This window comes from Acipenser ruthenus, chromosome 29, assembly GCF_902713425.1.
Source record: "Acipenser ruthenus chromosome 29, fAciRut3.2 maternal haplotype, whole genome shotgun sequence".
Classification (NCBI taxonomy): Eukaryota; Metazoa; Chordata; class Actinopteri; order Acipenseriformes; family Acipenseridae; genus Acipenser; species Acipenser ruthenus.
The window spans coordinates 3,093,198-3,120,595 of record NC_081217.1 but is presented as its reverse complement, the minus strand read 5'-3'; the positions used below and the strand labels follow the sequence as shown (position 1 = coordinate 3,120,595).

At 39.0% G+C, this 27,398-nt stretch overlaps 1 protein-coding gene across 1 annotated transcript; it reads left to right on the top strand.

Annotated features, from left to right (window-relative positions):
* On the top strand, positions 1–27,105 carry LOC117964457 (neurotensin receptor type 1-like). Its single transcript, XM_034907920.2, has 4 exons — positions 1–773; positions 15,708–15,909; positions 22,221–22,305; positions 24,901–27,105. The coding sequence occupies exons 1-4, from the start codon at positions 87–89 to the stop codon at positions 25,148–25,150; spliced, it is 1,224 nt and encodes a 407-aa protein (XP_034763811.2). The 5' UTR covers positions 1–86; the 3' UTR covers positions 25,151–27,105.
* The last annotated feature ends 293 nt before the right edge of the window (positions 27,106–27,398 follow it).

Here is a 27,398-nt window from a genome sequence, read left to right as displayed (position 1 = left end):
TGTAACCAAACAACACACACTGAAGTTGTCTCAGTTGCAGATTTTTTTTATTTTATTATTTTATTTTATTTGTAGGCTGACTAAAAATGAATCTCAATTTACCTCTGTCGTCGGTGCACAACGCCTCGCGCAACTTTCAGTTAATAACACAGGACTTCCAGCACCCTGGAAATTCAGAAACCAATGCCTCATCATCACTCAGCTCAAACAACACGACTGGGAAGCTGGAGGACGACCTGGACGTGAATACGGACATTTACTCCAAAGTCGTGGTCACTGTGATCTACATCGGTCTCTTTTTAATAGGGTGTCTGGGCAACTCCATCACGGTGTACACGTTAGTTAAGAAAAAGACTTTACAGAACTTGCAGAGCACCGTGCACTACCACCTGGCGAGCCTGGCGGTGTCCGACCTCCTCATTCTAGTTCTGTGCATGCCAATAGAACTCTATAACTTCATCTGGGTTCACAACCCCTGGGCATTCGGCAACGCTGTGTGCAAAGGCTATTACTTTTTGAGAGACGCGTGCACCTATGCCACGGCTTTCAACATTGCCAGCCTCAGCGTGGAGAGGTTCATGGCGATATGCCATCCTTTCAAAGCGAAGAGCATGATGTCCAGAAGCAGAACCAAGAAGCTGATTAGTGCTATCTGGGTGGCTTCTTTCCTGCTGGCCATCCCCATGCTTTTCATCATGGGGCAAATCTATGTCAGAGAGGTTAAAATCTGCACCACAATCGTGGACCAGTCGATGGCAAAGACCGTCCTACAGGTGAGTGCAGAACGCGGCAGAAACCGGGGCGCTTCCCACGCTGAGGGGTTTAGGAGGGCGCGGCTTGGTTCCTCCTGGTATCGCTGTTTCAGGTCTTAGACTAGGGATTCTCTATTGATTTTTTTATCATGCTGTAATTTTAAATGATGTTAAACATTGCTATAATAATACTATTGCACACGGATCAGACATACCCCGGCACATTAAAATAAAATCAGCTTTATCACGATTGTATATGTCTCATATATTATTAGTAGATGTGGCACTGCTTGACATTCCACTTATCCACTGAATGTATTCCAGAGGCCATCTTACTGTCATTGATATATATATATATATATATATATATATATATATATATATATATATATATATATATATATATATATATATATATGCAAGCAATCATTTTTTAATGAAGAACTCTGTAAACATGTAAAAAAAATAACGAGTTCCTATTGAAACTACGCATACATTCCAAATATGCTTCAGGTGTACAGTACGTGGTCATTTAAAGAAACAGGTGTGATTTAAAAAAAAAAAAAAAAAAAGAAAACTTGCAAATGTAAGAATGTAAAGGTTAAAACATATATTTTGACAGTACCTTTTCACTGTTCAGTTTGCAATACATATACTGTAAATAAAGTTATTTATTATGGGGGCAATGCTTATAGCACCTTTAATAAAATGGGAAGGCTTTTAAAACTATGAACAGGAATACAAAAAAGTAAATGATCTTTCAAAGTCATTTTTTAAGCTGTACTGTACCTGATATAAAACCTTAACTGTGTAGAAGTGGAAGTACCACTTGAAGTAGCTGGGCAGCACAGAGAGACAGGATGTGCAGTTTCCAGTGTATTTCACTTTGTCTTATCAGGGGATGGATTACTCATCTGTTTGAAGCACTTTACTGAGAGAAAGAATGCTGGGAAGATTGCTGTGTGACAGAGAACTTTCAGAAGAACAGGTTGTCGTGGTGACCAGCTTGCATTCTTCCTGTTTTCGCAATGCTGCTGGTTTTTTAATACTTTTCCGTCCTTTGGAATTGTTTCATTTGCCCGACCTTCATGGCTGCTGTGCTGCATCTACGCTGTCAGAGATTGCACCAGTTTATTTATATATTTATATGTATATGTACCTTAAAGAGTAAGTAGTAGGGTCTGAAAAAAAAATTCTGCTTATAACTGGGCAATAATCCTGACACTATCAGTGCACTACAGCAGACATTTTGAAAAGAGCTTTGAAACAGACTTTAAAGTAAAGTATAAAAAGTTGTCAGGATGTTCACAAAGAAATGAAAAATGACAGGTACGTTATTTAAACAGTTGTAGCACCACGTGGGGACGTGGAACGCTATATCTTTCGGAACCCCGCTACTTACTCTTTAAGCAGGATTCTTCATGATATTGATTTTGAAGTAAAGGTTATAAGAAGTTATGTTTTAATGAAGAATAAGCTTTGTTCTTCCAGTGATTGCAGAGTCATTTTTGTACTCCAGGTGGTCAATTGGGATGTTAATGCATTCTGTAAGTGGGAGGTGTATTGATCAGATAGTGACATGATAACAGTTCATCTGTCAATGTGCTGTACACAGCATAAAGGGGTGCTTGTGTTCAATGGATTTTTAAACTGCAAACATAATATTCTTCTAAATGAAAGAGAAAGTGGCATTTCAGTTTAATCTGCCGAATTAAAATCAAAGTTTTAATTAATCATTTTGATGCATCTGCATTTTAATGCAAATTAACATTTCAGATCCTTTTTTATTCAGAAAGATCAGACAGTAGTTCAAAAGTACAGACTGTTCAATTGTGTCTCATAGAATTCCAGGTTATTTAGGCAGCTGAACCATTTCTGAACAGAGGGTTTCAGTCTGACATTTTGGCATAACGCCACGTAAGCTGTGAGCCACAATAGCTATGCAAGCATTAGCAGATGCAAAAAGCACTAGGGAGCTAGTGGATCTCTGACTGAACTTAATACAATATGGGCAGCATTCAGCTGTGATGCACAAAGAAAAAAAAACACAAAAGTGTAATAACCCTAATGTGTGACGAGGAGAGTTCTTCAAAGACATGTTCGCTTTTGTCTGCAAGCAAGTGAATTAGGAGCTGCAAGCCAGAGGCTAGGGATTAATCAATAGGGTTTATTGACGTGTTCACCTGTAGGAGTTGCATAGCAAGAGACTTCAGGGAACCTAGTAATAAGTGTGTGTAAGATGGGTTCGAAATCAATCAAAAGAGTTTTTTTAAAAATCAAGTTAAAAAAAAAACAGGCACGAGAACAAAGAACACACGCCGCACAGGGCAGGCCTCGGCTGGTGTAATTTCTGAGCACTAAGGCTTCCTGCACTGCTCTGGTACAGAGGTCAATCTCCAGGTCTCGACAGGTGGTTTTCCAAGCTCCAATGCGACAGAGCTGAAGGTCTGAGTTGCCATGGCTTCCTGAACACATGGCATTCTGCGCTGGTACAGAGATGGTATTGCTAGGCTTCCTTGACACCGGAAATATAATTTCCATGCATCCTTATACTAAAGAATTAGGAAGTGGGGCTTTCCCATTTAAACCAATAAGCACTTGCCAACGTCCGCGTGGTATTAACAAGCATTTTGTTAGCAGCTATTCAGACATATTCATGGTGTCTCAGTTGTAGCTAGGCAGAAGATTGTTCCAGAGGTTATGAAAATACGTAATTATATCAAAAGCAAGAATCATCATGTGTTGGTTTATAAAAATGCCTAATAATATCACAAGCAAAACTAGAACCCATGATATGCTGAACCCAATCAATGGCTTTTAACACAATCTTCACTTGTATCTATGCGATAAAAATATTGAAAGGATTAGGCGAGTCATTACCCTGTATTACAGTACTGTATGTTTATTATACATGCAATCCATTTGGGTTTTATTCAGCGGTCTGTTAATTCATTATGAATGTAATATAACATTTGTAGAGCCACTTGGAAGAGTCACAGAGATAACCTATTGAGGTTCAGTGACGTACAGAAACCCAAAGAAGTGACTAACAATGGCTTGCATTGTAATTATATTAACGCCCAGCAGAGGGAACCACCTGTAGCCCAGTAAATGGCTGTGGAGAGTTTAATTTTGCTTTGCAGTAGGATGCACTTTAAGGGAAGGGATCAAGTATTTAGGCAAAACAATAACATAAAATAATAATCTTATTTGTAATGAAATCCCAGTCCTGAAGGGCTATTCCACTCCAGGTTTAACATGTAAAATGAGCTAATGAACAGCTTCAGGGTCTGGATGGAGGCTTCATTGGTTCAATTTAGAACAGGGTTGGAACAAAGACCAGGAGTGGAAGGGCTGACTTTGGCCACCCCTGTTCTGCAGTAGCAAGTGTAAATTACTGAGCCTTACCGCTGAATACTTTTTCAGCTGGGCTTGTTTTATGTGACACTTTGCCGTGCACACCATTTCCAAGCCTGCTGTAAATGGCATTAGATGATGATCACTTTTTTTGCATGGCTGCTTGATATTGTGGTAGTGTTTAAATCTGTTTTATGGTGCCCATTGGAAGTAATTTCACGGTGAGGCGCACCGTTAAAATCAAGGGTGCTTAAACTCCAGTTATAGATCTCTCCATGGAAATCAATCAGAAACAGTCAAACGCAATATTGCTTTTAGTCAAGATCGATCAATACTATCTGAATTATTGTAACTGTTCAAAGCAAACTCAGCAATGGCCTGTGTGTGCTGTTGGGGAGAAGGTGTATGTGTGGAAGTGTGCAATACTGCAGACTTTACAGTGCACAGCACTGGAGTCCTTGCAATGTAGTAAGGAGCCTGAAGTATTTATTTTAATATTTCACATAACTAAATAAGATGCGTATATATTTCTAAATAAATTGGAACAGCTATTTTGAAAACGGAATCGTCAATGTGTTCCTAGGGCTCTTCATCACATGACATCATAGAGAGCCACGTTGTTTAATGTCAAGTGGTGCAGTCGGAGGGCAGGGTGAGTCCAGCCAACATACAGTATGATGCACAATATAACAGAAATGCTATTTAACCCTTGCTTAACCCTTTGGGGGCCTGTCGTCATCCATAGTTCACGGAAGAATGATGTAAAGAAACTTTTGAAGGTTGGACTTCCCTCCAAGCAAAGACATCATCCTGGGGATATAGAAAATGCAAGGTCCCTGGTGCATTTTTTGGCACTCTACGTCATGTTGTGCTAACATCACTCTAATGCATTTTAAGTGCAGCTACAACGACAGTAGCAAGCATTAAATGTTGTTTGTCCCAATAGAATAAACTTCTTGGAACAGTTCAACGTAAGCCAGGTTTTTCTTTTTTTTTTTGGTTTAGGTCAGTGGCCTGTTTCAAATACTCAGTTCATACTGATTTCCTTGCCTATGAAGAGCCTGCACGTCTTGGTTGCATGAGGCCATACAAGCCTGGATTGTGATATCGTTAGAATTTAGCAGGTGGGTCAGTACTCACATGTGATGTCTCAGAGACCAACATGGTCCGTGAGGTTCCTTGGGAGTTTGACTCCAGTGCATATTACTGAAGAGGCGCTTTAGTTAACTTTCGGAGATTCCAGGTTCTCTTTTTTATCTCAGTGCTTTGGAATAAAAGCTCAAAACGAGGCCCAGCTGCTGCAGGAAGTAAGTGCGGCTCTTATGCGCTGTTGCAGATGCTGGTACTGTATGCAGTGAAGAAAAAAAACAACCACGACAGTGTAATAACCCTAATGTGTGACTAGGAGAGTTCTTCAAAAACATGTTCGTCTGTGAGGTGCTGCCCTTCAGCTCGGACATTAGACTGAGGTCCTGCTGTCTTGCAAAGAGGGGGCACCAGTACAGGTCAAGTATTCCAGCTCTTGATCGTTAATCCAGGTCATCACTGGCTACCAGATTCTGCATCTTGCACAAAATGTAAAGTGTTAGAAACTAAAGGGTAACAGTGTGCTGTATATTATTTAAAAAAATAACACATGACAGGAAAGCAGCAATCTAAAACAATGAGAGAGAAAATGGGCTTGACGGAATTATGCATCATCTATTGGACACTTTCCACAACAAACCACGCTGCATGTCAGAATAGCTCGCTTTTAACACCGAAGTTTTAGATCATTTAGTAAAGTAAAGTCATTTCCGCTGGTGTAGGTCAGCCTCACTAGAAGAATACATCAACCATTCTGTAATAATTTTAATATACCCCTTTGGTGCCTGTAAAGGGAGACATGTTTATTAGAGGTGTCAGATAACTGTTGCCTTTGCAACATTGTATCGATTTATTCTGTCATTAAATGATTTCTGTCATTTTAGAACTGTTTAAATGATGGTAGGTGCCATTAAAGCCTCAGAAATAAAGATTAAGCAATTAAAAAACATTGAAAAAAGAAATGAAAATGGTTTCAGCAATTTGTCCTATTGTAAGGCACCTTTGCAGTGTTGAGAATTGGCGCAAATGCTGTTATTATCTAGTCAGATGTTTTTATGTGCCATTTCTTAAAGCTCCACATTACTGAATAAGTTAGACTTTTGTTCACTTTGTCATTGCTTACAAAAAAGGAAAGTTTCTTGCTGCTACATGTAGCAGTTCACCATGCTTATACTGCCCTGTGCTTTACCATGCATGCACTTTGCTCTTCAACACTTTGCTATGCATTTAGCAGCTTGTGCCATTAGAAACATGTATTGTACATAGGCATTTACACTCGAAAAAGGGTTTTTTTCCAAGGAATATTTCTAAGGTGTAGGTGGTGAATAGAGAGCATGCTGTAGTGAATATTGCAATTGCACACCGCAACATTTACATGAAGCTGACGGTAACACTTTTCATTAAGTGTCTGTAATTACTGTGTATTTACATAGCAGTTACATAGTAAATACATGTGCACTTTTCTGATACAATTGTGTACTTACATATATCGTGCACAAAGATTTACACATGAAGTACATTGTAGCTCTGCATGATAACATTGTCATTTTGTGTAAGTACACGTGTATTTACCAGGTAACCACTATATAAATGCACAGTAGTCACAGACACTTATTGTGTTTCCAAGCTAACTTTGCTTGCTGTGAAGCAGCTTTAATCAATCAGGAGCCTCATGTCTGGAGATAAAGTGTTTGGAATTAAGCCTCTAAGGTTGACACACTGTGACCCTAAGCGATTGACATACAATAACGTGCTATGAAAATGTGCACCTTCTGAGACCAACACAGAACCCAATCCTGTTCTCCGATCACTATCTGTCAGTTTACCATCCAAAGGAGCAAGTACCTTAATAATCACCATGCAGTCCCACCATGCAATCTCCAGGGTGAACCATCAATCCAGCTTGGTGGGTTAGTTTACCTTGGCTTTACTTCCAGCATATCAGCATGAAGCAAGGATCACCCGTGTGTGTCTCTGATACTGCATAACCACCTGTCAGTCAGGGCTGTGTTGTTTGTAAACCAATTTGCCTCAAAATTGAATCCTTGCCTAGCAGGGAGTTTTCCGTTTGAGAATTGAAAGAAGTAAGAAAAATACATGCTAATGCTTTAAAAGTTTCAAGTGGAAGATTATAAACTGGCTTCAAACTACTGATGATAAGAAATATGGGATGATTGTCACTTTCAGCAAGAAAAGCTTTAGACTTCCTTGCAGGAAATCAATATTTCTCAATAAATACTGCTTTCTGTGCTTCTGAATTTTCATTAAATCTCCTTTTACACAATTACTACTATAATAATAATAATAATAATAATAATAATAATAATAATAATAATAATAATAATAATAATAACACCTGTCATTTTATAACAAATATTATCAAATATTTAAAAAATGTAATACACCATGTTTGCAGAATGTGAACATACACAAATAGAGAACTTTAAGTCAACACAGCCTTTTTTTTTACTGAATTAAACCAGTAGCTGTAGTTGATAGAATGTTTGCTTTTGTCCCCTAAAGTCCTGACCCTCCCTATCGACTCCACCACAGGGCCCCCCTCTCAGAGTCACAGAGAGAGTGTGCCGGCCTCAGTGTTTCTAACTTATTTAACTGTCTATCAAATTACACTCACCGCCTGACGCTTTTCTGTCTGCTGAGAAAGACAGGATGTATATATTTGTTTGCCTTTATATGTGTTTTCCTTCTTATTCTGTTTGCTCACTGACTCACTCGCTTCACTTCTGTAATAACTCTCTGAAACTTTGAGATTATTTTATGTCTGTCAAAACAAACAAAAAGGACTTGAAGCTACTTGCTTGTTTATCCTCATTGATGAGTTTAACGAGGAATATTAAGGTTAAATCCCCATCCCCTTTAAAGCATTGGGGTGATTAATAAAGAGATCTGCTTCAGAGTGATTACTGATCTTATAGCTATAGCCTCATCTCACCCACAGGGGGCAGCATTATCATTAGAAGACGTGCATCACACCACAAGCCACTGTAACACTGACCCATTCCTCAAAGCCCGGGAGATCTGGGAATACCAATATTCCCCTGAAAGTATTTCACAGTCCTCTGTTCTGCCGATTGTACATGTTTATTTTTTTGCAATAAGTACCAAATTAATGTTTCTTTAAAAGAAATCAGAACACAAGCTGTAATTATGCAATTTGATACATTACATTTAGACTTTCGCAGTTAACAAGATTAGAGTACAGTCATCATAACAATACAGTTAAACAGAGAATTTAAATAACAGGTAGATGCCAGTAAAAATGCTCCAAAAGAATTACAATGTAGCCTTCCTCAGATGAGGAGAATGGCACTGAATGGGTACAAACTTGACTCAATTGCCCTTCGCATTGATTGGATCGCCAGGTTGCTTCGTAGCCAGACTTTCTCGGTTCTAGATTGCATACTGTCAGAGTCACGCTTCAGACCGCGTTGATGTCTCTATCCGCTATCAGCTTCATCTCAGTGTTAGATGGAAACAGAGCTCAGAGTTAACTGTACTGTGTAGCAGACTAGTCAGATCTTGCCCAAATGTGTATCAATCATGTGTCAATCTAAAGCTATCCAGAAAAGTCAGGATCCCCTTCAAAATACACTGTAGCAATCACAGTGGCCTTGAAAAGGTCCAGTCAAAATGAACAAGTGCGCACGGGGATGCACGCGACGGATACGTCAGGGTCTGCTGTGCTGTAGAAAAGGTCTGATACTTGAATTACTCTGTCTCATTGTTACAGTCTATGCCTTTCTTGGGGGTTTAGAGGATAGCTGTAAATCATCTCTTTGTGTAATACCAATTACAGTTTACTCAATACGGTTATGCATAATTCGATTTAAAAAACAATAGTATTAACTAAAGTGGAAAATAGGCTCTTTTTTGTTCAATGGTCCTGATTTATTCTTGCTTTTGCTAAGCAGTCAGATCGTTCAACGCTTTAAAGCTGCGGTACGCTGGAACACTTTTTTGCTCTGTATGCATACCATCTGAAATATCAATGATTTGTTTTTATGATCTATTAGAAATTGATTCGATGGGCTACTGCCTCTCTGTTAAATACATGCAGCAGAAAGAATATATCTCATTAGTCATTTCGAGGGACATGAGACTCAAGCACCCATCTGCAATACAATCCTTTTCCCCAAACTCTGGAAAGGGAAATTGAAAGTGTGCTGGGGTATGATAGATGTCACTTTGTGCTGAACGCTTTTCATGTTCAAGGAGTTTCTGAATGGCGTTCCGCTGTGCTGGGAAGTGCTTTATCTTTTGTAGTATATATTCCAGACATTATATTCCAGACACAGTAATTCTAAATGTGTATACATAGATAGGAAACGTAACATGGTACAATTATACACGCTGTGACTGAAGGGTAAACCACTGTAGAGTTTGTGATACACAGCAACAGTAATACCGCTGCCCCCATGCATGATTGTATAGTTCTTTTGTTGCGCTAGTTGGGATGTCATATCTTACATTCTGATCTAATTGGCATCTGTAATGAGATTGGAATTGAAAAACATTCCCCTGGCTTCACAGGATTGCTTTTAGAACACGGCAGGGAAGCAAATGCAAATACTGCTCCTTGACCCAGAGACAAGCACTGCCCTGTCGGATACGCTCTAAATTAAATTCCCTTCCGTTGTTGCCACCTGAACCCAATTAAAACCCAGATCAGATTGCATTACTGTCTTCCACACATATTCCAGCCACCTGACACCGGGGTTTGTTTTAATAATCTGAACCAGGGCTGGCCATGGATGGCTATTGATCCACTTATGGCTCATTGTATTCCATGATATGGCTCTTTTGAAGTCTCCCATTTCAGGTTTTCAGTGAGTTTGAAATGAGTCCCAGGACCATGTGTTTTAACATGCAACATACTTCATTAGCAGAAAACTACTGAAGCTGTGTCTTAGGTTAGTTGTACTATTTAATCACTAGAAACAAGTGGTTCAAGGCTGGGACGTCGATTTGATCAACAGAACCTAAGACTAAGATTTATTATTTTTAGAGAATTTTACAGCACAGTGTAATCACCTTGGATTAAATTTACCACCATCCTGGGCTGTCATGGGACTATTCCCAGAAGTAATCTATAGGGATTCCCCGGTGCTGTACAATGCTCTGGTATAGGTGGATTAAATCAGCCCCAAAGTAACATGTCCACAGATTTCACTTTTGTATAACTTTTGATCCTTTGTACAGCACCTTTGCCTGTTTTCTTTGAGCACCTACTACTTCCCATTCATTGCTGGATAATGTAAGAAACCTGCAACTGCAGCCCCAGTGAGATCTCATTTCTTTCTAATAATCCGGCATGCTGCACCTACACTATAAGTGTGCTCAATTTTCCTAGATTGCTAGAGAACAATTACTTCTGAAATTGCCCACGGACTCGTTCTGCTGTCAAGCACTGCAGCTCCTCAAGGGCCAATCGCCCCTGTAACTTGAAGAAAACAACCAAAGATCAAAGTTCTGGAAACAAGAGGAAAAGGTTGTGTGATTCCTGCAACACCTTGTCTTGAAACCATGAAAGCCTTTGATATGGAAACAAAGAAGAAAAGGTGGATCCTGCCAGGAGAACATTCCGACGATAACCTCCATCAAAAACTCTCCATCACAGATTCTAAAGTAAGACTAACAAGAAATTTCACTCAATGTTTTTCCTTCTTTATGCAAGTCAAGGTTGTTATAATAGTAGAAAACACTAGTGGAGGCTTTGAGTAAATTGTTGATGTTCATAATGCATCAGAGTAGAAAAATGCAACATGTCTAAGACTTTTGCACAGCAGTGTGTATATATATATACACATACATACAGTACAATACACTTTCTTTATTTAAAAACAACAACTGTGCTGTGTCTGCTAACTCTGGGATCATCGTATACAGTAAATACCTCTCAGTGTATCTCTTGTGCAAATAAAATAGACTGAAACGGGAGTTAGGGTGATTGCAGTGCATTGTATTGATTCATTTAGCCAGATACAGACTGATTTTAATTCGATGCGCAGTAACACTTTTAGCCTCTTGCTCTTCTAATAAAGGATCAGACATAACATGGAGAGAACAGCACTCCAGGGAGTAAAGCCTCCCCTTGTGTGCCTTGCAGGGGCCGGAAACCTAGTCTCCTGAAACCAGGTTCCAAGCCACAAAGTGGCTTTGCGTTCCCTCAGCTTTAGACAGGTAAGAAATGGAATATTCTGTAAACACAGATGGTATGCAAGAACACTTTGTTGTTGTTGGCGTGGTAGATCGGTGCAAACAAGTGTTTAAAATTGATTCATCTGTGTTCTACAGCAAGTTGTGAGCTTAGACCACAGCCACCTGGCATAGCACAGGGTGTGTCTGTTGTTAATGCACTAGATTTGCTTTGGTGTATTAAAAGGAGCCATCATTACATGAATAGTTTCTGGGTTAATGACTTACTGTACCCTGAGTCTGATTGGCTTATTATCTGGTGTCTGAGGTTTTCGTTCGCCCTTTCCTACTAAAGCCTTGTAGACAGAGCCATTTCCCTTAGCAGGTTTATATGATCTTTATTGCTTACTTGACAGTCAGTATCAGAACCCATAACTCCACTGTGTAAATGTCACTGCATCGCCACGCAAAGGCTGTAATTGAAGCTGCTGTCTCTCCCTGAGCTCTCATTTTATTTGATGGCTAGTTCCTTTCTGAAAATATAAAGCAGCTTCCATTTCTGTCTGTAGCCTTACTGATGATTCCAGCAGCTCAGGAGACCACTGGAGTTTGACATATTAATGCCATGTTGCGAGACAGGTATTTCAGTAGTGTGTGTGTTTTTTTAATACTTCAATGAGCTAAAATAACTCTTTTCAAAACAGCAGTCGCCACGAATAAGCAATCACAGATATGAATGCTCTTAATAAACGGATAAAGTAAATCCAAAGCATCTATTTTTGTATCTGTCTTCATCATACGTGAGACTGCTGAAGTAAGGCATCCATGTAGCACAGATTCATCCATGACATCCTTTTCTGGAAGCAAAAAAGAAAGAAATCTTCATGTAGCCAGAATTAAGAGCATCTGTGGCTGATACGAACTCTCCTAACCCTGTAATGCCCAGTTGTGCTGCTTTCCTAGAAAAAGGAGAACATTTCGGGGACCATTCAACTTGTGACATGTCTTGCTCATTAACATTGTTTTTTAAAAGGAGACAATTATCTTTATATATATATATATATATATATATATATATATATATATATATATATATATATATATATATATAGCTTGGGGTATTTTCTTGCTAGTTTTTATACCATTATAATTATTTTTACCTGTCTGATAATTTGGCTCTGCCTCTGCTCTTGCACAGTTATTTTATTACCTATGTAAGCACTGGACCTTTTTAAATACTGTGTGCTCTATACTGTCATCCATAGTAACTACCAGTATTCACCTTCTGGGGAACCAGATGCTAATTTCCTGAAGTGCACATTGCTTAGTAAAATGAATAAGATTATTCTGTTGAAAAGGAGCACTTACAGTAATTAGAGCAAAGCTTTAATCTCCATTTGAACGGTGTAACCAGTCATTTGTATGTTAGATTAACATAAGAAAAAAAATGAATGGTAGGGTACAATTTAGTGATTTACATCTTATATATATATATATATATATATATATATATATATATATGAAATTCAGTTAATTTGAAGTAAGGGATATTCAGTGATTGTTTTCGTCATTAGCACAAATTGACTTTAAAAAATAATGTGTGTATGTGTGCAGTCTTCTGTTAAAGTCCCTGATAAGCAGAACGGGATTGATAGATAGCTAAGCCATCTCTTGAAGTGCATTGTTAGCTGGAATGGCTGTACTGTGGGACCGATTACCAAGCAAGTGCATTGTCCAAGGCACATTTTAATTAACGCCCCAAAGCCTTTTCAACGGTATGTAACAAAAGCAACACAAAAAACAACTAAATAAGCCGTTTCTTGTTAATATTACACTGAAGCAATAATTGTAATTTCTTTAAGACAGATTGCCTTTATCTTTGCAAAAAAGAAAAATGAATTGCTGTTAAAACATGGCAACAGAATATCCCTCTCCTCTTTTAAGATGCGTCTGGATTACAATGAGTTGTATAAAGTCTAACACCATAGGGGTACCTTATGGAGTGTTCTCTGGTGCTTTATCATCTTACCCAACTATTCCCTAATAATGTAATTGTTTATAAATACAGTACAGTATTAACATTGCATAATGATAAGAGTATTTTTGTTATGACACTAATATTCAGTAGGCTTGGGCTTAAATCTGAAGGTGTACAAGTGTTTTAAGAGGCAGTAATTACATTGTAATTGCACTGTACTAAGATATTGTAATTAGTGTATAGTAATTGCTACAGTTGTTAAAAAGCTATTTAAATAAGGTGTTACTCTGAATTGAAAAACTGCTGTGCAGCTCAATTCTTTTTTTTTATTTCAATGTCAAAGTAGTAATTGAAATTTGATTACGGCTTAGTTTTTAGATAACCTTTGTGATCTGCATGCATTTTTTCATTGAAGCTTAAGCGCATGATTTGTGTAACTGAGTTGTAATTTTGTAATTTGCCAGTGATCCCAGCTCTCCTTACGAGCTTGCAACCTCATTCCACAGCATCCTTTCTAATGCAGCTTATTACCCCTGGGTCTTGGCAGGCAGGGATTATAGCAATAATTAGACATAACGGAATACCCCCCCCCCCCCCCCATTACAGTTACACAAGGGAGAGAAACTTTTCAAGAATAAAAGACCAAGGATAAGTTTCTTCTCTTCAGTATTTTGGTGGGTAGCTGTGCTGAGCTGTACTGAGCTGTGCTGTGCTGAGCTGTGCTGCTGTGTAAGAATGAAACAGTGCCACGCTATCACCATGACAAACCGCCTGCCACTACTCAGAATGGTCCTCTTCGAATGGGTTTCCATTTCCGTATCGATTTGAATTATGCACCAGTGATAGTTATGGAGGGGAGGTTTGGCAGATAAAGCACACAGGAGTATGGTAAAGCATTGCATTCACTTCCCTCTCTTAACTGGTGACCAATAAAGTCTTCAGGCCCTTAATAACCAGACTGCAAATAAAAGCTGCTTCGTGATTTAGTTTAGCCTGTCATATGATGGTTGTGGCGTGGTGTGCAGTGCCAGTACCTCCCTTTGAATCCCTGCCTCCTCTCGGTGCTTCCCTTGCTTGCCCTGCTCTTTGCACAGGTGACCCACCGTATCTATGTCGAGATTAAGAAAACAGAACAGACAAAAGCACTCGCATAATAAGAAGCTCTATGAATATTTATAGCATCATCAGTATTGCAAATCTAGGCTGATGTAAATGCCAAGAACAGCGGGACCATCTTGGATCAAAGCAACACGCCAGCGTAAACTAACCTTAATAAACAAAATGTACAATTAGCATTTCTAATTAATTCCCACAGAGAACGTTGTTTATCTGCTGTTGTTTCCTGTTTTTCTTCATCTTTTATTAACTAATAGAACTAGAACAAAAAACCGGTAACACTTTAAAATAACGGCCGGAAATTCATATGAATTTCAACAGGGTTTCATAGGATTGCATGGGAGAAACATCTGAATAACAAATCGTTTTTGTAGTCCTGTAGATCTTTTTTTTTTAAATGGCCACAAATTCAGAATGGATTCAAGTGGAACATCACAGGAATAGCAACCATTATTTTAAAGAGTAGCCCAATAAACTAGCTCAGAGTGTGAATGTCAAAAACTCACACAATTTTCAAAACAGCCTGAAGAATGTTGACAAGCATGCCTCATCAGGAATAATTGACGTTAAATGCACAATTAGTGCACCCTCATCCGCTAATTGCAGGAACATTTCGTTTTGTAAGCGAGTAATCAAGTTTTTAGTCATTACAGCCATTCAACATTATTAACAATCAGTTAGTTAGCAGGCCAGTTTCAGTTTGTAATGAAGTCACATTCATCACAGCTGCTGAGCGAACCTAAGAGTTGGGTGGAGGAGGTGAATTATAAAACAGGCATTGAGAACCTCTGTGCCAACAGGTCTGCCGCGGTTCTCCTATCCCCAAGGGAGCGTCAAATCCAGCCTACTGATCGCAACATCTTTTATTTTTCTACTTTGTTACTGATTCTACCCTGCTTTCAAAGTTACAGCTGTCTTCTCCAGTTAGTAAAGGGTCTTTAAGAGGTGACATATAAAATATAATAAATGGGGAGCACTCTTGTACTGTGTCTGGAAATGTTTTCCACAGTCATTTTGCAGTTTACCATGCTTTTACCATGCATATACTCTTTAGTATACACACCAGCCTTTTAACAGGGTTTTTACCACGCTCTACCGTGTAATTTACCATATTTGCCTGTGCCTAACCATGCTTTCACATCATTAACCCTTCATAAGGGTTAGTCCAGAGTTTAGGATGTTCTGTCAAGCCTGTATGCTGTTCTGAAGGTTATTGAAATGACACTGAGAGCTTCATTTTGTCTTTGCACTGTCTTCACCAGGTTAACGCCTTCCTTTCGTTCGTATTCCCCATGGTGGTGATCTCTGTGCTGAACACCATTATCGCCAATCAGCTCATACAGATGTTTAAACAGGCTGCCCAGGACAGCAGGGTCTGCACCATTGGAGGACATCCCACAATGCTGAGCGTCTCTGTGGAGCCCAGCCGAGTGCAGTCTCTTAGACATGGGGTCAAAGTCTTACGTGAGTGCTCTCCTTCCAGTCCTTGTTCTTCACAACACATACCAAGCTAACTATACTGTATGCATACTATAATTATGTCAAATTATCCAATGCCATGTCCTTGTTATTGTACAGTATACAGTATATACTGTATATATAGAATATTCATCTGTAAGTCACTGTGCAACTTTCAAACTTAAACAACAACATCAGTCTGCCCGGCTATTTCTGCCATGCTATCTGAAGAAGACGGGCCCTGAAACGGTGTAACTAATTATTCAAATAGTGAGTTTTCAGTTTGTCAATTGCTTTTCTTTTCATGAAGTATAGTGATTGATTGGTGAGTATCCTGTAACATCCTGATTCTCCTTAGATATAGAGCTGCTTGCTGTTTTTGAATTCACTGTTACTCTGTTACACTCACACACAGACACACACTCACGCACACACACACACACTCACGCAGACACACACATACACACACACTCATGCACACACACACTCACGCACACACACACACTCACGCACATACACACACACACACACACACACACATACACACTCACACACACACATATATATATATATATATATATATATATATATATATATATATATGAACTCAGGGGCCTATACAGTGCTCAGAACCAGCATCAGCTAGTGCTGCTGTTAATCAAGTTTATTGTCGTTTATTTCTTTGACTTTACTGCCAACCAGAAATAACCGGCATGATCTTTCACAGGGTGTGCTAACACTGTAGACCCGAGGCCCTAGACATACACATTTTCAGGCAGGGATTTGTTTGTTTTCAAGAAACTACCCAAGTCAAAAAAAGCACTTGCTCTTGCCTGCAACCAAGCTGATTCTTGATCGTTCTGTACAGCACCACACTAATGGTTAAGTTCTCCTGAAGTGTCTGAAAACCATTGAGTGTGGCTGAATCTTCTCTGCCACTGTCCTGTACAATTTAAACCACGTCATTCAAGTCCTCTGCTATTATGTACCACTTATAAATAGCTCTGTTAAACACTGATGCAGCTGCTGGTGAAAAAATTGTATAGTACTGACTAGAGGGTGTAATAAAAAAAAAGGCCTTGGATAGAGTTGGAAAATAATTATTCTGTGCTGTAGAGAACTGTGAATCAACTTGACAAACCTGTATGACAAAAGGCAGATATTTCTGGTTCTGTATTTTCACTGTTTGATAAAGTAGTTTAGATTGATAGAAACCCCAGTTATTCAATCAGTTTAATAAACACAATAATAATAATAATAATAATAATAATAATAATAATAATAATAATAATAATAATAATAATAATAATAATAATTGCTGTTCTAAATGTATAATATTTAAATAAGTAAACAACACGGCAACTGGCGTTGCAAGCAAATTGAAGTTATTTTAAAGCTATGTGAATCTAGCCTCATTTTTTTTTTTAAGTCACTGCAGTAGACAAAGAGTTAACAGCGTTCTGTTAGACTCCACAAGTATGAGAATGCATAGCTGCACTGGAGAAAATCACATCATATTTACAGAGATGCCCAGACCCCCAAACAGAGGTCTGGAGAATTGAATTGATTTGAGATTGAATTCGGTTGTCTTGTACAGAAGATTGATAGCAGTGCTGGATGTTAGCCAAGACACGGGGGGTTATCACGCTTGCTGGTCTCTGCAGTAGTCCCCTGGGGTCTTTAATATCCACCAAGATTACAGCTTCTTGGTTTCTGGTCTCGTCAGAATAGCAGCACCTCTCCCTGGACGTACTGGGGCAAACAAACACCGCAATGAGGTCAACTTACTTTGTGACGGCTGGCATTCAAATTTATCAAGGGTTTTACTCTGACATGTAATTAACACTTTTTTTTTATGAGAGAAAAGATAAATAACAAATAACATGCAGTAGTCACACTTATGGGTCTTTAAGCACAACTCACGTTTGGAAACCTGAGTAAATAAATTCTCCTAAGTGTATTGTCAATGTGTTAAATGGATGACAACTTATTAAAACAAAACCACGCACAGCCGCCACATTCATTCCAGTGGCCATTCGCAGTTCAAGATGTCAGCATTAATCTGGCTGGCTTGCGCTGACAGAGTAAACACGAATCTCATCGAGGTTACCTTGCAAGCTCTAGATAATATTATTATTATTATTATTTATTTCTTAGCAGACGCCCTTATCCAGGGCGACTTACAATTGTTACAAGGTATCACATTATACATTATTTTACATTATACAGATATCACATTATTTTTACATACAATTACCCATTTATACAGTTGGGTTTTTACTGGAGCAATCTAGGTAAAGTACCTTGCTCAAGGGTACAACAGCAGTGTCCCCCACTGGGGATTGAACCCACGACCCTCCGGTCAAGAGTCCAGAGCCCTAACCACTACTCCACACTGCTGCCCAAGATATATCTTTAACGCAGGTCATCAGTCTGTTACAGATATCTGGGATAATACAGTAATGTCAGAGAACGCGAGGCTCCCGCTTTAATCCCAGTTGCCTTCATTGAAACTTAACAGGATAGAAAATAATTAAATGTGTTTTCAAAGCAAATGTTTAAAGAGCTTATCTAACAAAATCATTCCCTTATCTTACCCGTCACTCACTTCCAGTCACTATATAGCACAAGTCTCAAATGTGCATTAGTGAAAGGAACACATGTGAAAGCAAACCTCTTTTTATTTCATTTTAAAGCATGCTGCAGGTTAAAAAAAAAAGACCAGAAATCATTTTTCAGAATGGAAATACATGAGGTGCCTTCACAAACGTACAGGACTCTTTTGAAATGGAAGGTCACACTTTACATTAAGTGTCTCTAATTACTGTGTATTTACATTGTAGTTACTTAGTAAATACAGGTGCACTTACACATTATTATAATGTTTTAATGCATAGTCACAATGTACTTAATGTGTAAATCGTTTTGCATGATATAACCCTAACCCTTTTCTGATACAATTGTGTGCTTACATATATCATGTAGAAAGATACATGAAGTGCATTGTAACTATACACAATGCCATTGTAATTATGTGTAAGTACATTTAATGTAAAGTGTTACCGGATTCCAAAGACAGCACTTTAAGAAGGGGACTGATGACTGTCTTAACAGCATGCTAATGGAATCTTCTGTTCAGCTTTATGCAATCATTTGGAATCTTCTTATAAGATTCTATGACTTGAATCTTCCAAGAACTACCAGTCTTAAAAAAACAACAACAACTGAGGACTTCATGTTTAGATTGCCCAGCTCTTGTTAAATTGCTGTTTTAAATGGCTGTACAATTCATTTAGATAGAAGCACCAAAATGGTCTAACGTAATGTGTGGTAATGATGTACATTTTGTAGAATAAATGAACTGGAATCCAATAGGTTTACCAAGCTCAGGCTCCAAACCATGTCCAGGCTCCCAAACCTCAACACTCACTCACTGCATTAAAAGACAATATGCTTGTTTAACGAGTGAAATTTAACAGTGTGATGTTTGTTTTTCCCTCCCGTAGAGATACAATTATGTCAACTGCTGTAAGGAAACTCCTGTAAATACCAAATGAAACAGATGGATGCTGAATGGGTGTAATTCTGCCAGATGCTTTGTAATCCAAACCTGTGCGGTGAAATAATTTGCACTAGTAACCCGGGAAGAATCCTACTAAATGATAGAAATGAGGGTGCCTTCTGTTGCATAACCCTTTGGTGCCTTCACACATGTACGGGAGGCTGCGAGAATGGATTCAAACGACAGAACCACTGCTGGAGAATGGCAGGGGAGGGCTCATCAAAAGATTTGTATCAAACAAGCAAACAGAAGTAACAGTCTTGCTGATGGCTCTGTGCTGAAACAGAATCCTATTCGAAAGGCCAGCTGCAGGCGGCAATGTTACTGGAGCTCAGTGAGTCTGTTCCTGAGAGGCAGGTGTGCTATTAAGGACAATTTACAGCAGGGATGTCAAACTTATTTTTCATCTGATGTTGAATGAACAGTGATTGAGGCAATCGGGTCAACTGGTAGGCTGAACCTTACGAATAACAGATATCTGATTGTGTCACTTAGAGTGTCTTTGGCCAGGGAAAGTAAATGTTACCTTTGCCTTTCTGAACATTTGATCAGTCTTCTTCTTGAATCCATTACATCTGCCCATGAGAGTAGATTTGTACTGGTGTTGCCAATGTTAAATACAATAGAGTTATTTATTATTATTATTATTATTATTATTATTATTATTATTATTATTATTATTATTATTAATAATGGTAAGGTTTCAAAATTATGGTATACATGGAATTAGCTACTTTGTTACGCTATAAGGATGAGACCAGACCATGTTTAAATTCTTTGTCATTTATTAGTTCCAAATACCATTACATTCTACTTTGAACATTATTGTTTAGATACAATACGTGCCACTAGAATTAACAGAGATAGGCAGTTGACCGGATGACCTCAACCCTGGAGACAGCCCTCAGATGCTACATTGATGGTCCCAATGATCTGGAGGTATTGGGAGCTTCTCTGTCTGTGTCGCCTCTATAAGTGCTTTTTATACTCTAGTAGGCTCAGAGCATACGTGACTACAGTTTGTTTCTTACTACAGTTTATTTTCTGCCCATGCCTTATCATTATATCATTCTAACCTAAGGCCAAGTGAAGTTGCCTTAGCAACTCGAATTATGCCATATTCACTTTGCTGCATGCTGCTATGAATGGAGCAGTTGGAAGCCACTTCGCTTCCATCATCTGTGGCTTCGATTGTCCTTGCGGGCGATTACTCACGATTACTTGTGCACCCTGTGTTTCACTCCATCCACCCCTGACTTCTCACTTTTTCAATCTAATGTGCTCTCCCTCCAGGCACAGACACCTGCCTTCCAAAACAAACATCCTGACTCTCGCTGTTTTAAAATGAGCTCCGCAATCTGCCCTATCTTCACAGCCCAGCTGATTTCAGATAAATAACACATATGGTAGAATAATAAAAAAAAATGTTATTTAAAAAACAGACAGCTTTGATCAGCCAATAATTGGAAAATAAATTAAAATGACCTTGATATCTGATCCGGTTGGGGATTTTGAATAACGCTGGGACTTTGTGTGCCAGCATCTGCTTCCATTGTTCATATACTGTACCATGCAGTAAATACCTTTTTGCAACATTGATTTTTTATTATTATTATTACTTTCAAGTTTCAAGTGTCAGGATGGAAAATTGCTTTTGATGGAAGATGCATGAATTAGTTTAGCAATTATTCAGATCGGTTTAAAGGTTCCTTATTGCTCAAATTACAGTAATCATCTAGTTTAAAAATAAATTTAAAAAATCACCTGAGTTCTCTTGCTTAAAAAATATAAAAAATATAACATTTCATTGCACAAAAAATTAACTAATGAGCCGACGATCTCACACCAAGCACTGCATGGACCTGTTTAATACTTAAATATTCAATTTGTTGAAGGAATGAGCCTAATTTACAGTGGAGTGGTGCCTCGCTGTGTTTTGTTTGTCAAGTGCTGCACATGTTTGAATCTATGAATTTTCATGTAACTGATGCCCTCCGGTACCCCCATGTCAATGTGACTTATCCCCAGGCCAGTGTGATATTAACTAAACTAATTCATGTGTGCTCTTTTTGAACCTCTACCGAGGGTTGTGGCACCAGAAGAAGGTTAAGATGTTGTTGTTTTTCCCTGATAGTTTCACAGACCTGAGCTGGCTGATTAAGGAACAGAAATGTGTATCCTCTCTAACAAAGAGGCCTCTCAGGTTTCCTGGAGTGCAAATAGATGCAGGCTGTGCAGTACAGTGTTTATTTAACTGTGTCTGTCTGTGTGGTGGCATGGAAAACAAGGTACTTGTATTCCTGAAATGTGAAACTACAGCCAAGAGCAGAAAAATTGAAGGTTTCTGAATGTAATCATTTATTAGCCAGAAGACATATTTCTCAGGGGTGCAAAGTTAGCGCTATGGCGCTAGAGTCTAGCACCAGGGTACCTCATATAGCAGCAGCAACATTACATTTCAAAATGATTTGCATCCCTGTTGATACGCCCAACCACTCAGGGTGCTCCATATGCAGACCATCTTTGTGAAGAATGCTTCATGCACATTCCAATGCTTGAGCTTGTATAACAATGAGGTGACTGAAGGACTCAGCAGACATGTCTGCAGCTACAGTAGTACACTGAGATTCTAGGGACCATCTACGGCCTCCTGCTTGCTTTTCAATATTCTCCATTGGCTCGTGTCTTGAAAATGTCGCAGTGGTTTTAACGGTACATTTTTTAAAAGCTTTATTCGTGTTCTCTTTTCCTGCAGGGGCTGTTGTGGTCGCCTTCGTGGTCTGCTGGCTTCCGTATCACATTCGGCGCCTCATGTACTGCTATGTGACCGACTGGACAGAGTAAGTGTGTGGTCTGGATTGGGTCTGAGGCACTGTGTGATCACAGCCGCTCAGTGATCTGGGTTTGTATCAGTAACTGAAGAAGGGAAGCGTGCTTCAGAGCTCATCAGCCTCCCCCAAGTGCAGCTCCTTGTCAGGGTTTGTGTCCTGAACACAGATTAGGACGAGTCAGTATGGAGGTCAATAATGGACGAGTGAATGCTTGTTTTAACTGATTGGTGTGAAAGTCTGTAGTATAGTGTGTGCTGACCTAAATGATTTTCCGAATTGGTTAGTCACTGGCCGCAAGCCACAGCAATGTGTAATCATTTTAATGAATGACCTTGTGTAAGATTTGCGTACTGTATTTTTGGTTGGCAGATGTGAAGCCATGGGAAAGTTGCACGAGCGATTAGATGTCATTGTGAACAAAAAGGAGTAGTAGAATGAAAGACTGAAAGTCAATGAAAGAGAATGCAGTGAGTTTTAGGGAGTCCGTACAGATAGTGAGTGCACCTGCAAGGCTACAGCGTCTGATGCTGGTGTGAACCACAACTGTTTGCTAGGGTTAGAGACGGGAAGCTAACGGAATGTTGAAGGTAAATGCTTTACTGCACCTCTCTAGTAAATATGCTTTACCTCTCTAGTATTTATTTATCCCACCATGCATCAGCATATATCCAGCTTGAATCAGAAAAGGTCAATTACAGTAGTTTTAAAAATAACAGGAAGAAAACATTTTGTCAATTTCTTTTTGTTTTTTTTTCGATTTTTTTTTACTGTGTGTTTTCATTAAAAACCCTGATGAAACCTTGCATTCCTCAAACAGACCAATAAACACATCTCTGATTGCACGGCTCTTTAAAAATTGATTTTTAGTGGCGTTACATACACATGGACTGATGAAGCTTTGACAGAGATGTGGAACATTGAGTAGCCTTTGCTAGCACTCATTAAGGCTAAATCATTTTCAGAGCGAGGGTTCAGGCTTCAGAGTTAGCCTGATTAGAAGACACAGCAGCTGAACAAATCGAATTTGAAGAAGACCAGCGGAGCAACAGGAAGTTTATCATAATGATGTTCATTTGAAGTGGTCACAAAGAGCAGGGCTTGAGCACTGATCCCGTTTGAACAACAGAACAGGCATCTTCACAAAAGAATAGTAATCTGCAAGGACAAAGACCTCATTCTTTTCAAAGATAATCCTATTAAACAGGGTCCTGAGAGAAACCTTTCATTAAATAATAAAGGCTGATAACAAGAAGCTTTTAATTATAGAGGGTTCATCTGCAAGATTAATAGAATGGGAATACTTTGATCACACTTTTGTTACAGTTCAACTAGTTTAAAAAAACAGGGCTTGCTTGTGCAGCAATAACATGTCGCAAGATTCTCTCCGAGTGCCATTTAACCTGCTGTTCCAGTCTAGGTTCCCGCAACTAATGCAGTCTGTGGATCTCACACATACTCCCTGTTCAGAAAGCAATGGCGCGCCAGTATAAATTGTGCAGGATAGACCATCCAAATATTAGTGAACTGCTGTTGTTGTCTGGGTTTGACGTAGTTATACATACAGACTGCACAGATTCCAATAAAGTTCCTGCTGGTCGTGTTATCTGGAGCTTCTGCGTCAGTGTAAAAAGTGCAATAGCATCCTGTAGGTATTAAAGATAAGGCCACTTTATATGAACAAAGTCCCACTGTGTTTATTAAAGATCTCAGGCTTTATTGCAAGAGGTGTCTTCTGACCTGTACAGACATGTTAGAGTGTAATGCAAACTTGCAGACAGCAGGGAGTTCATTACTGCTGGAGACCTCTAGAAGAGATGAAGGTGGGAGAGACTTAATTGGCAGTAGTGGTGGGCAAAATCACAGGAATAACAACTGAATATCGTATGCATTTTCTGAAGTAATTCATTTTGAATTCAGCCCTGTTAATGCATGCAGAGTTGATTCGCCGTATTCATTCCATGTTCTTTTGTAACAAGTGATGTTTATCACATGTGTAAGGCATGCATTCATGCATGAATTAACACAGCTGGCAGTGTGTGCTGGAAGGAAATCATTAAGGCAGAGCGTGCATTGCAGTTTCTATAACAGCTGTGTAAGCAGCATCACAGTAAAGGTAATAAAGGTAGCAGTTTTCTGTGGTGTTGACAGCTATATGCTCGTAACTCTTTCCAGTGGATACAGCTAAAGTCGTGGTTTAAGGGTTTCTGTCAATCTGGGTCCAGATCGATGTGTATAATGTATAAATGAGAATGTGCCTTCAAAAGCTATTAAAATTGCATCAGACTGTGGATCAAGATAGTAACATTAATCATCGACAAAAAAAAAAAAACACTGCCTGGTATTTAATCATATAGAAGCAGAGTTGCTGATAATGTCCCCATAGGCACGGCTAGGAAAAACTTTGCTGATCAGAAACTGGAAGCTTTTACTAACAGATGTTTTAAAGTGTAATTGTTTGTTTTTTTCTAATACATTCAGCTGCAGTGCTCCACAATCATTTTCAATGTTACACATTTGTATCTGATTTCTTGTCATTTGCTTGATTTCTTGTTTAAAGGGTTAGGCAGCCCTTGATAAAATGGTCCCCCTTCTGATATTTTTCAGCTTTCTTTTTGACTTCTACCACTACTTCTACATGGTGACCAACGTCCTGTTCTACGTGAGCTCCACGGTCAACCCTGTCCTCTATAACCTGGTGTCGGCCAACTACAGGCAGATCTTCATGTCGACGCTCAGCTACTTCTGTCTGCCTTGGAGGAGGAAGAGGAAGCGGCCTGCCCTCGCCAGGCATTTCAACAGCATCACGAGCAATCAAACCTTCTCCAGCAACATCATTAAGGAAACAATGTACTAGCAAGGCTGCTGTGTCTCGGTGGCTCTAAGGCACTAATAGTCTGGGTTTTGCGTTTTCAGCCAGGGGCTAAGCATTTTATTGGTGTTTTTATTGACTTCAGATCTGTCTGTGGTCATTATTGTATGCATGTTCATTTTTCGTACCTGCTTAATACACTATTATGCAAGTTCTGTATGGTTCTGTGTTGCTGTTTTTGCTTCGAACATTGCTCGTGCTTCTGAAAAGACTCCTCAACTCTCATTAGGATGGGTACGGCCTCCATGTAAATCCTAACATCTTTTCAGAAGTAATGTTTGCTGTTCAGAACAAACATCATAGGATATTAAACAGGCAAATCATAGGAGAATATGGGTGAAATGTCTCTTGATAGAACTTGGACTGTTAGTGGTCTTCAAGGATATGGCTGTGTCCACGAACAAGGTGTTAATGACTGGATATTTTCCATAGTGTGTAAATACGATAATAATGCACAGTGCGTTGTAAATAGTATGACATTTGCATCACAGGAGTAGTTTCATTTTCTTGTAAAGTTTTGTACAGTAGCCGTGCACTAATACTGTCCAGAAATGTGGATACTTGAACAGCAGGCTGTGATTATTTAATGCATACACATTGTAAATACCCATTATATTTTTAACAGAGTACATTGTCACCGTGAATCTTACGGTTTTTATGTTAAAATAAGAAATCACTTCCGCAGTCTATGTATTAAGTATTTGTCTAAAGCAAGAACTCCATCAGCATGTTTTTTTTTTTTGTATACTTGGTTTACTGTCCAAAAGTTTAAAAAAAAAAACTACAGCTTACTGCACTACAGCTTTAAACACCACCTCTAACCTTTACTCCGCTACTCGCTAAGTGTTTTAAAATGAGAACGAACTGTTCCTTTTAAAACACACGCCGGCTCTCTGTCTCGCTCCTGTAAAGAATGGATTTGCCCACTCAGTTCGTTCCAATTACTGTACTTCTGAGAAGCATCCGTTCAACAGTGTTTCAGTGCATTGACGTAATAATGTGTTAAAATGAGGTAAACGATGACTGGCACCTGACCATTGCAGTTCAGGAGAGATATAATGTGTTAAAATTGGGTCCTTCTTTCCTTCAGTCCTTGGGTGTGATTAAGGTAGAGGAAGCAGCACATGATCCTTTTGAGTTTGCCTGTACTGGCTTTAATGAATACAGTACCTATCTAGGCAGTTTAAGGCAAGTGGAATAACGTCCGGTATTAACTATTCACATGTCATTTAAAATGCCATTGTATTGTCATAACTGTAATTACATTACAACTGATTTAACTAATCATGAATACCAATTCAGATAGTGTGGATCAGGCATTCAAATAGACGTGTGCATTAATTAGAAATGTGACTCAAAAATATCAAATAAGACTCAGTAGTGGGATTTCAGGTGAAAAGATGGTCAGAAAATAGTGAAGGAAATTCCCTTTTCACTTGTAAATCACTTGTGCAGTTATTACATCGTGTGTGTGTGAGTGTAGAAATTGTTTACAGTATCGATTAGTAACCCAGAATAAATCTCATATATGAACAGAAAATGCAAAGTCAGTACACTAAATATTTATGCAGTAAATATTTAGGTACATAAACTGCCCAGTTATTTAGCAAGAATGAAGTCATGCCTCTGATAAGTAGGTTTGCCACAGACTGATCAGGGATAATACATTACTCTGGCAGATTGACGTGTGTATAAATATTTAGAGCACTACCAGTCAACTGTGTATGTGTGTGAATCCAAAATCGATAGCAAGAGAATTATTCTTATACAAAAGCATGTAAAGAGGGATTTGCTGTCAGAAAGTATTAAGATTCTGGGGCACTGGGAAGACAAATTGAACCAGATCAAGATGACAAGCAACATAAAGGCTGCGTGCTATGAGGGATGTCGCCACTAGGAAGCAAAAAAAAAAAAAAGGATATCATTGCAATGCCCTTGGTGACTAGCAGTTGTACTGCAAGTTAAAAAATAACTGTTACTCAGAAGCCAATTCAGCAGTCATTCAGAGGATGAAAGAAGGAGTGAAATATGTCCTGAGTTTCTGCTGGACCATGGGAAGGTTGTTGTCCGAGCCTTCTCAGAACCTTTTCTGTTCTCCAGCAGTAGGAAGAATACTGGGAGAGGGATTTTCCGGGACATGGTCTGCTAGCCATAGCTGTAAAGGCTATGGCATGTTGATAGCAGGGATGTAAAGCTGATCTGTGGAAGCAGTGTGGCTGGAATACGAAGTGCA